Consider the following 11351-nt stretch of genomic DNA (forward strand, 5'->3'; position numbering starts at 1 on the left):
CCGATGAGACCCAGTTTGGAATTACTTCCAACCCCCAAACTGTAAGATAATACATTTGTGTTGTTTAATGCCACTGAGTTTGTGATCATTTTTACAACAGCAGTAGGAAACTAATACACTGGAAACGAATACAGTAGGAAACAATACTCCTGACTACAAGAACGTAACTTGGAACTTTCATCCGTAATAACAAGAACAGCTAATAATAATGGCTAACATTAATTTAGTGTCTACTTTGTGGCTCTGTTCTAAGTGCTTTTCTTGTATAAACTCATTTAACCCTCACAAAAACCATATGAAGAAGACTATTACAATCCATATTTTACAGATGAGAAAACTGAGCCTTTAAGAGGTTAAGTAACTCACTAGGGCCACAGAACAGGTAAACGACACAGCCCACAGCTGAGCCCAGGCAGTCTGGCTCCAGACCCCACCTTTAACCATTACATCTCCCCAATCAAACCAGCAATGATAATAATCAATTACAGCCACTTACTGAGCCCCCCTCTAGATACCAGGCTCATGTCCAGCCCTGGACATGCTGTCTCTCACTTAGTAGTCAATACACCCCAGTGGAGCAGGATTATTATTCACCCTTGTTTACAGCAGAAGAAATTGAGGCACAGCAATGTTACACCCAGATGTTAAACACATCTGAACCTAGAAGCATCAGAAGCAAAAGCTCGAGTTTAACCACACGCCCTCCCACCTCCTTCATCCCACCTGAGGCCCCGATGGCTGAGAAGAGGAGAGATAAGTAGCACGACCACATAATTTATCTTCCAAACTGAGATACTCAGAAAGTGAACGGAGTCACTATTAATGCTTTCACTGGGGCAAGAGGCATAGAGCAGAACTGTCCCGGCAAACCCAGACACACGGCCACCCTAAAGATAAGTGGACTAAAGTCAAGATGCATACTCTGCAGGTCACGGTTCCCCAGAAGGGGCGCGGTGGAGCAGCTGTCGGCCCCTCCTGACATCTACAGCTGCCAGGTCACGTTTAAGGCTGGAAAAGGAGGGTGGTCCTGGCCGAGCTCAGAGCAGAATCTGCAAAGCTCCAGATCTGGGGTGTCCTCACGGCAGGCCAAGTCTTTCCGATGGTGGTCTGGGAGTCCATTGAAGGCAGAGGTTGGGCAGCCCTGGATAGATCCCAGGTATGCAAAGAGACCTTGAACCCCACTGGTGCCCCAGTCAGAAACCCATCGTGGAGCTCAGAGCCTTGGCAAAGGGCTAAGTGAGAGCCAAGCAGGGTCAGCATCCTGAGGCACCAGCTCTCCTCTAAAGACCTAGTAGACCTGAACAAGACAAGGTTGCCCACTCTCACCACTATTATTCAACATAGTTTTGGAAGTTTTAGCCACAGCAATCAGAGAAGAAAAAAAAAAATAAGAGGAATCCAAATCGGAAAAGAAGAAGTAAAACTGTCACTGTTTGCAGATGACATGATACTATACATAGAGAATCCTAAAGATGCTACCAGAAAACTACTAGAACTAATCAATGAATTTGGGAAAGTAGCAGGATACAAAATCAATGCACAGAAATCTCTTGCATTCTTATACACTAATGATGAAAAGTCTGAAAGAGAAATTAAGGAAACATTCCCATCTACCACTTCAACAAAAAGAATAAAATACCTAGGAATAACCCTACCTAAGGAGACGAAGACCTGTATGCAGAAAACTGTAAGACACTGATGAAAGAAATTAAAGATGATACAAACAGATGGAGAGATATACCATGTTCTTGGAGTGAAAGAATCAACAAGGTGAAAATGACTGTACTACCCAAAGCAATCTACAGATTCAATGCAATCCCTATCAAACTACCAATGGCATTTTTCAGAGAACTAGAACAAAAAATTTCACAATTTGTATGGACACACAAAAGACCCCGAATAGCCAAAGCAATCTTGAGAAAGAAAAACGGAGCTGGAGGAATCAGGTTCCCGGACCTCAGACTATACTACAAAGCTACAGTAATCAAGACAGTATGGTACTGGCACAGAAACAGAACTATAGATCAGTGGAACAGGATAGAAAGACCAGAGATAAATTCATGCACATATGGTCACCTTATCTTTGATAAAGGAGGCAAGAATATACAATGGAGAAAAGACAGCCTCTTCAGTAAGTGGTGCTGGGAAAACTAGACAGCTACATGTAAAAGAATGAAATTAGAACACTCCCTAATACCATACACAAAAATAAACTCAAAATGGCTTAAAGACCTAAATATAAGGCCAGACACTATAAAACTCTTAGAGGGTAACATAGGCAGAACACTCTATGACATAAGTCACAGCAAAATCCTTTTGACCCACCTCCTAGAGAAATGGAAATAAAAACAAAAATAAACAAATGGAACCTAATGAAACTTAAAAGCTTTTGCACAGCAAAGGAAACCATAAAGAAGACAAAAAGACACCCCAGATCTGGAGCTTTGCAGATTCTGCTCTGAGCTCGGCCAGGACCACCCTCCTTTTCCAGCCTTAAACGTGACCTGGCAGCTGTAGATGTCAGGAGGGGCCGACAGCTGCTCCACCACGCCCCTTCTGGGGAACCGTGACCTGCAGAGTATGCATCTTGACTTTAGTCCACTTATCTTTAGGGTGGCCGTGTGTCTGGGTTTGCCGGGACAGTTCTGCTCTATGCCTCTTGCCCCAGTGAAAGCATTAATAGTGACTCCGTTCACTTTCTGAGTATCTCAGTTTGGAAGATAAATTATGTGGTCGTGCTACTTATCTCTCCTCTTCTCAGCCATCGGGGCCTCAGGTGGGATGAAGGAGGTGGGAGAAAATATTTGCAAATGAAGCAACTGACAAAGGATTAATCTCCAAAGTTTATAAGCAGCTCATGCAGCTCAATAGCAAAAAAAACAAACAACCCAGTCCAAAAATGGGCAGAAGAGACCTAAATAGACATTTCTCCAAAGAAGATATACAGATTGCCAACAAACACATGAAAGGATGCTCAACATCACTAATCATTAGAGAAATGCAAATCAAAACTACAATGACGTATCACCTTGCACCAGTCAGAATGGCCATCATCAAAAAATCTACAAACAATAAATCCTGGAGAGGGTGTGGAGAGAAGGAAAACTTCCTGCACTGTTGGTGGGAATGTAAATTGATACAGCCACTACGGAGAACAGTATGGAGGGTCCTTAAAAAACTATAAATAGAACTACCATATGACCCAGCAATCCCACTACTGGGCATATACCCTGAGAAAACCATAATTCAAAAAGAGTCATGTACCACAATGTTCATGGCAGCTCTATTTACAATAGCCAGGACATGGAAGCAACCTAAGTGTCCATCAACAGATGAACGGATAAAGAAGATGTGGCATATATATACAATGGAATATTACTCAGCCATAAAAAGAAATGAAATTGAGTTATTTGTAGTGAGGTGGATGGACCTAGAGACTGTCATACAGAGTGAAGTAAGTCAGGAAGAGAAAAACAAATACCATATGCTAACACATATATATGGAATCTAAAAAAAAAAAAAAAAAGGTTCTGAAGAACGTAAGGGCAGGACAGGAATAAAGATGCAGACATACAGAGTGGACTTGAGGACACAGGGAGGGGGAAGGGTAAGCTGGGACGAAGTGAGAGAGTGGCATGGACATATACACACTACCAAATGTAAAATAGATAGCTAGTGGGAAGCAGCTGCATAGCACAGGGAGAACAGCTCGGTGCTTTGTGTCCACCTAGAGGGGTGGGATAGGGAGGATGGGAGGGAGACGCAAGAGGGAGGAGATATGGGGATATATGTTTACATAGAGCTGATTCACTTTATACAGCAGAAACAAACACACCATCATAAAGCAATTATACTCCAATAAAGATGTTAAATAAATAAATAAATAAAATAAAGACCTGGGCCTGCTGGACAAGAAGCCGCGGGGCCTGAGGCTCAGGTTGTGTCTGCCTCTTCCCAGCAGTAGGATCTCGTTCAGCCCTTCTTTCCTCTGAGCCTCCTGGATGAAATGCAGCCTCTGATAACTGCCCTATCTCCATCCACAGGATTCATAATAATAAACAATAGTGGACAACAGCAAGCATTCACCATGAACCAGGAGGTGTACTCAGCACTTAGCAGGGGTTATGGGAGTAAATAAAATCCACTCTGGGATGGGTACATAGGTTATTCCCACTTTACAGATGAGGAAACTGAGGTGGGGGGGGTAAGTAAATTGCCCAGAATCCCATTGCTGATAAGTAGTGAAGCTAGGATTGGAATCCAAGCTGACTGCCCCTGTAAAATCCCATTGGAACATTCTCTCTTCCCCACCTGGCCAACCCAGAGCGGCACACTCTAGTGCAGGGATCCCCAGAGGGAGGGTCCCATTCCCCTGGTGGACCAGGGACTAGGCAGTCACATTTCACACTAATTCTCGACCAATTATAAGACTCATTGATGGGCTTTGCAAATATATCCCCAGGCCCCATTTCCCTGGTAGGTCTAATTCCAGAAAATCTGGGAATGAGAATTTTAATGACCTCCCCCCAGGTGATTCCTAAAGCTTTTCCCTTCCTGTTCAAGACCCTCTTGAACCTGATTCCATGAAAGAGTCTGCTGCTCCCATGTCCTTGACCTCCTCTAAAACTCTCTAGTCTCCCTCTGTATCCAGAGCACAGCCTCAGCAGAAAACCTTCTGCAGGCAGCAGGATCTGCCTAAAGTGTACTAACTTCATGTGGGTTCCATGCATTTGGGCTATGGTTACCTTCTGTTTGTGGAAATGATACAGGTTTCCTATTTATGGAAGTGATATAAATAAGACTCTTAAAATAAGTGCATTAAAGAAAAACAGTAGGTCAATTTATAAAATAATACATTATAGTTTGGGTGGTCAGTACAAAAAAGGGGAACCTCAAGTAGCTAAAGACAGATAGAGAAGCAGTTCCCTGAGGATAAGAGGTGCCTGAGGAGGCTTTCCTGACAGCCCTGAGCTCTGTTCTAGCACCACCCCCGAGAGCTAGGTCACCGGGGGGAATGCACTTAATTCCGCTCAGCCTCAGTTTCCCCTTGTGTAAAATCACCCACTTCGTGGAGTACTTACGAAGAGTTAATGAGATGAGACAGGTGAAGTATTTAACACAGGGCTGGTGCTTAAGACTCCCTGGTGACTCAGACAGTCCAGCACCACGGAGTGGACTGTGTCTGTCCCTCCCCTCCACTCCCACGTGCTAAGGTCCCAAGTCTGAAATGCAGACATGTGAAAACTCAGTGATTCTCAAACTTGGCCACTCACCCAAAGAGGTCCTGATATAATAGTTCTGGGATGAGGCCTGGGCACCAGGAATTTTAAAACACTCTCCAGGTGCTTCTAACAGGCAGCCAGGATTAAGAACCACTGTGGTGGGCTTCCCTGGTGGCGCAGTGGTTGAGAGTCTGCCTGCCGATGTAGGGGACACGGGTTTGTGCCCTGGTCCAGGAAGATCCCACATGCCATGGAGCGTCTGGGCCCGTGAGCCATGGCCGCTGAGCCTGCGCGTCCGGAGCCTGTGCTCCGCAACAGGAGAGGCCACAGTGGTGAGAGGCCCGCGTACCGCAAAAAAAAAAAAAAAAAAAAAAAAGAACCACTGTGGTAACTAACCCCAGGGAATGTCCAGTGGCCAAAAAGTGTGGCTCCTGACACCACCCGCTCCAGGACCAGCCCTGGGTGACAGCTGCCCTCATTCTTGCTTCTCACCAGTGGACTCTGCAAAGATGGGGAAAGGTGTTCAAAAGCGTTCAAAACAGTTTCCTGCCCATCCGTTATCTTCACTCTTCCCACAACAGACCCAGCAGGCATCATGCACCCCTTTCACAGACCAGGCAAGGAAACCTTAGGTGGAGTTGACCCACAGTCTTTGGGCTCCAAAGCCACTCGGCTCCTCCAGCCCTCCGCACCCCTAATGCACGTCTGGACCAAGAGCGGGACTGGGAGTCATTTGCAATAAACGTAACGCAGCAAGGATCTGCAGAGCCCGCTGCGGGGGCGGGGGGCGGGCCCGGTGGGAGGCGATCGCTCCCTGCCACATGCTGTTTAGTCATTAAACCCCTGGTTCCTCCCAGCCATTCTAATTATGCGCAGCAATAATAAAGAAGCTTTCTCCCTCGCCAGAGAGGCTTATTTATGCGACGAGAGCACTTCGCCCCCACAAGATTGAGTCGTCACTCAAAGCCTTGCTGGAATCAAGGTCGCATCTCTTTAGGGATTGACTGAACCCCACCCACCTCCCCCTCCAGCTTCCACCCACTCCTGAGCATTCGCGTTTCTAGAAGCGCCACTTCCCTGTGGAGTGGGCAGGATGTGGATGCCATTCCCCACTGCTGTACTCCCTCACAGCTTGCCGACTGAGATTCACTCAACACACAGTAGGACATTTGTTGAGCACCTACTATGTGCCTCCCTAAGAGTATGGAAATGAAAGATACAGTCCCTGCCCCTGTTGGGAGAAAAGGGAATGAGAGAAAGAGCACAATCTTTTAGGCTCCATGACCAATTCATACCCCATCTCCAGCATTCATTGGCTGGGTGAATAGATTCATTGGCTGGGCAAAGTTACAAAATTTCTCAAAGGCCTCAACTGCCGCATCAACAAAATGGGGTAATAATAACACCAACCTCATGGGGCTGTTGGGGGAGTCAGTGGGATATTCCCATAGGAGACTGGAATGAACGCTAGTTGGGATTAGCCATGGTTAGCACCAAAGTCTTTGCCCCACACAGGCAGGATCTCATCCAAATGGAGGAGTCCAGGAAGGCTTCCTGAGAAGTGATACCTGAGCTGAGTTTTGAAGGATGAGCAGGAGTTTGCTAGAGAAAGTGAGGATGTTCCAGACAGGGGGAACTGCATGAGGGCCACGGGAGATGACAGGGCTCTGGGAAATGCAGGAGACAGTGTGGGAAACATGCACAGGGGTGCATCACGGTGACAGGGGACAGAGCTGCAAGGCAGGTGTGGACATGTAGGTGGATCCCATGGCCACAGCCCTAACTAGTGACACCCAGAGCATCACTTCGACTTTTTCTTGGCTCCTTTGGGAGCCGCAACCAGTACCCTTCCACGCCCATCCGGAGTTCGGTGGCCACAGGAAAGTGGGGCAGCCCCACTCTATTAGTCATGCACTCATTCATGCAGATGCTCAACAAAACTCCCGGAGGGCCCAGCACATGCTGCGAGGCCACCTCCTAACCCTCACTCAGCCCATTTCCAGATGTGCCACGCTGGCCTGGCAGCTTTCTCCTCAGTGAAATAGGGGTGAAAGTGTCCCCTCCTAGAGTCATTCATTCAATAACAAATGTGACCAGGGCTAAGTGAGATAATTCAGTATTCTCAGATTTCAATACAAACTAAGTCCTCAATAAATGTCACAATTTAAAATGTTTATTTTTTATTATGATTATCTGCCAGGATGGTAAGAATCCCATCTCCAAAGCCCAAAGCACTGCTTCCAGAGTTACCCCCAACCCAGGCAAAACCCCTGCCTGCTGTGCCTCTCCTTACCCTCCCCCCACCCTGGAGCAAATGACCTGGTTTCCACTGCCCACATCTAGCCCTGACTCGGTCACCACAGGAGCTAGTCCAGCCTGAACCACACCAGCCCCCCAGTTCACCTCATCCTTCTAGGGCTCCACATGTCAACCAACTCAGGTACTGGTGGGGGCAAGACTGAAGGTCATCTCAGCCTTTTTGGTCCAAAGCTCCAGGGGTTAAAGGGTGGATCTTCTGATTTTATAAAGTAACTAATTTAAATGTTCTATTAGCGAAATTTGCAAACACATACAAAGCAAATGGAAGAGTAATGAACCGTCAGGTACCCGCCACCCAGCTTCAATGACTACCAACCTGCCATTCTTGTTTCACAGGCACGTCCCCCACTTGATTTACTGGGAGAAGTTTTATAGCTTTGTGGCCATCCCTTCTAGCATACCCCACCACCCGGGGTTCCCACTGCTCACAAGTCCCAACACACTTTGATGCCTCTGGCTCCGAGAGAATCCTTGAAATAACAACAACAATCTACAACAATCATTTTTATGTCCCTAATAGAATGGTAATTACTGGCCCACAGGGGCTATGCAGGATGGTGGTGAAGGGCTGGAGCCCTGGAATCAGATGGCCTAGGTCCAAATCAATACCCACTAGATATGTGACCTTGGATAGGTCATTCAACCTATGTTTAGATTTCCTACCCAGTAAAAGGGCAATGCTGGTACCAGGTTTCTTGTGTGGCTTTAAAAAATAAAATAATGCATGTTCATTGCCCAGGACAGAATATGCAATGAGGAAACCTTAGAAATAGATGTGTTAGGTGGTGGGTGAGCAGGCTCAGCTCCTATGAGATACTATTAATATCTCTCATTTTATAGATGAAGGGATGGAGGCCAGAGAGAAGCAGTGAGCTGCCAGGGACAGCCTGCTCTGTGTCCCAAGTCCATGTGCCTGGAATTGTCACAGCATGCCTGGAACCACAGATCACTGGAAGTGAAGAAACACTCTAGAATAGATGCAGGGAGCAGTGGCAGGTGGCCCAGCACACCCCGCATGTCTCCCCATCCTGGATGGGGAGCTCTCTCAGCCTGAGAAGAGACAGCTACACAGTGCCCTGTGAGTGTGTGCAGGGTAGAGGTGCTGAATTCCATTTTTCTAGACAAAGCGGGGGAGGAGGCTGGTACATATCGCTGCTCACTCTTCTGATTTGACAAATCCTATGGCCAACCTTGCACTGGATATAGCCACCCACTATTCTAGCATGAGAGGCAAGAAACTGCTTCACTAACTTAAGCTTTAGCAATCCTTAGCAGTTCTGATGTGCCTCCCTATCATCCTGCTTTTTTTTTTTCCTATTTAAAGGAGAAGGGTGGGGAAAAGATAAATCAATCCAGTTGCTGAGTGATGTTCAGACAAAGACAGCCTCCAGTCCACTGCCCGTGTTTGCCAGCTGAGGAAGGGCAGGGGAGGGGGGCAGATTCGGGATGCTGTATTTAGGCCCCGCCTGGACTCTCCACGTCCCTTCCAGGAATGAGCCTTGTCAGGATCTCCCCCTCCCCCCAGCACTCCCCCACCACTGCAGTGCCGTGTTGGGAGGCACCTCCCAGATCCGCAGGAACAATGGGTTGGGGAGGGGGCAGGTGCGACTCGGAGCTCATCAGAGGGCGAGGGGACGCGGCCACAGACAGCAAGCCTGTGAGTACACTTCTCGTGGTGGTTGTGCTGCCACCTGAATCAGTTTCCCCAGCTCCGGTGGGGTCCCCGCAGAGCCGAGCGCTCCTTTCCTGGAAGAATTTCCCTTACGCCCTAGGCATTTTAATTTCTTCCGCGCTAGGAGGCTTGCCTTGTCGCTCCGGAGGAAGCCCCCGGGCCACGCTCCCCTCCAGGAGCTGCTTCTGCCAAGGCCCTGCAGGTCAGGGACGCGCGGCATCCTCCGTGCGCCCAACTTTCCCCACTTGGGACCCACAATCCTGGCCAGCCTGTCCCCTCTGCTGGCGAAAGCCATGATTTATAGCCCTGGGATCCAAGAGCTGCCCCTCCTCTTTCCCCCACTCCCAGGTCCAGTCTCGCTCCTTACCCTCCCTCCCCCCACTTTCTGAGCCTGAACCACGCTTCCCAAAGAAAGCGGCCCTGGCACATTTGCGAAACGCGAGCGTCTGCCCCTGCACTGGGCGCCGTCTCCTCCCCCCAAGCCCGGGCAAGAAGGGTTAGAGGAGCCCTCGCCGCTTCCCTCCTCTTCAGCCCAGAGAATCCCCGCCCGGGGGTGGGCGGGGATGGAGAGTGAGATGCAGTTCGGCCCGGAGCTACAGCCGCCACTCCGGGTGCGTCTGTCCGGCCTCGTCGGGGTGAGAGAACAGGTCCAAAGCTCTGACTCCCCCTGGTGCCCACCCCCGCCTCGCTGAGTGACGAAAATGAGCCGCTGGGGACACCGGGTCACCCCGAGGCCGGCCGTTTAAATGGCCAGCGTGGGCGTCCCCGCATAGCACGCAGGGGACGGACATGGGGGAGGGTCCTCACCCAGACGTGCATTGGGCCCCCACAGGAGGTGACATCCCGCGGCGGGGACAGTGGGGTGTCCGGGCGGGGGCTGCGGTCCTCGCCGCAGTGTCTGCACCCCAGCTGGGAGCGGAGCACGTGACCAGCGGGCCACCCCTGGCCCCCTGGACTCCAGGCCCCGCCGCGGTGCTGACCCCGGCCCTGCCTGCTAGGGAAGGATGGAGCAGGGGCGCCTACTTTTCCGTGGCCCGCGAGGGGACTGCGGGGCGCCGAGCGCGCCTCATCCCTTCCTCCGCCCGCCCCGCCGCAGCCGCAGGACCCGCACCCTGCGCTCACCTCGGGGCCCAGTGTCGCTGCCGCCGGCCTCCTTGTCCGCCATGGTAGCGCAGCCCCCGCCCGCGAGAGGAGCCTCCGGCGCCGCGCCCGTGCCCGTGCAGGTCCCTGTCCGTGTTCTCGGAGGGCGCTCGGGCCGGGTCTGAGCCGCCGGGTAGCAGGAGCACTGCTCTGACGCGGCCGCCGCCGCCGCCGCCGCCGCCGCCGCCGCCGCCGCTCGGGCTCCTCCCCGTGCTCCTCCAGGGCCCGCCCCGCGCCCCGCCCCGCCCCGCGCCCCGCCCCGCCCAGCCTGCCCGCTTGGGAAGGAAGGCGCGGCGTCCGGCCCAGCCGGAGAGCCCCGGGTCCTCCCGCCCGGACCCGCTGCGCCTAGCCGGGCCCCTCCTCTCCAGGGCTCAGCCCCCAGGCGGCCGCACCCCGGGTGGTGGCGCGACCCGGGCCCGGTGGCTCGCCAGCCGGCCGGAAGCAGGCGCTCACAGGGCGCTCGGATGGGCGAGCGGCGGGGACTGGATTTCAGGCCCCCTCGGCCCCGCTACGCGCCAGACCTTTGGAACGGCCGGGGGCTGAAGCCCTACAGCAAGCACTGCACACGCACCCCACTCTCCAGAGGACGCCCGCTCCAGTTTATTTCTCTCCCCTAGGGTCCCAGAGGAGCGGTCAAGGACCCGAGCAAAGGCGGAACCCGGCGCGGCCAGCGCTCAGGCCGCAGACCGAAGACCTGCGCCGGGGCGGTGCTGTGGGCACCGACGCGGGCGTCCGCCTCCAGGCCGCCTGCCGGACTCCATGGCAACTCGGGACCCGGGAGGCGCTTGCTGCGGAGGCTGCGTGGAGCCTTCCATATGTGGGCTCACACCCGGGCCCTCCTTACAAGTCTGAGAATAACGACATTAATAATTCAGAGCTTGGGAGGTCAGTGATTCATTCCCCCTGTCCTCTGGCTCCACCACACACGTGCCATGGGCACCTGTTCCGTCCTGGCCAGGTGGCTTCTGAGTCCACCGTGCAAAGAGGCAACCAGGGCC

The 11351-nt window shown here is 51.6% G+C and overlaps 1 protein-coding gene across 1 annotated transcript in view; it reads right to left on the bottom strand.

Annotated features, from left to right (window-relative positions):
* Window positions 1–10528, bottom strand: part of HSPA12A (heat shock protein family A (Hsp70) member 12A) — a 70809-nt gene extending 60281 nt beyond the window's left edge. Inside the window, exon 1 of the mRNA XM_082611587.1 lies at window positions 10336–10528. Within this exon, the coding sequence (XP_082467713.1) occupies window positions 10336–10378 (43 nt within the window). The 5' untranslated portion in view covers window positions 10379–10528. The remainder of the gene's footprint in view (window positions 1–10335) is intronic.
* Between the last annotated feature and the right edge of the window lie 823 nt (window positions 10529–11351).

Source organism: Mesoplodon mirus, assembly GCF_964341445.2.
Source record: "Mesoplodon mirus genome assembly, chromosome: 2".
NCBI lineage: Eukaryota > Metazoa > Chordata > Mammalia > Artiodactyla > Ziphiidae > Mesoplodon > Mesoplodon mirus.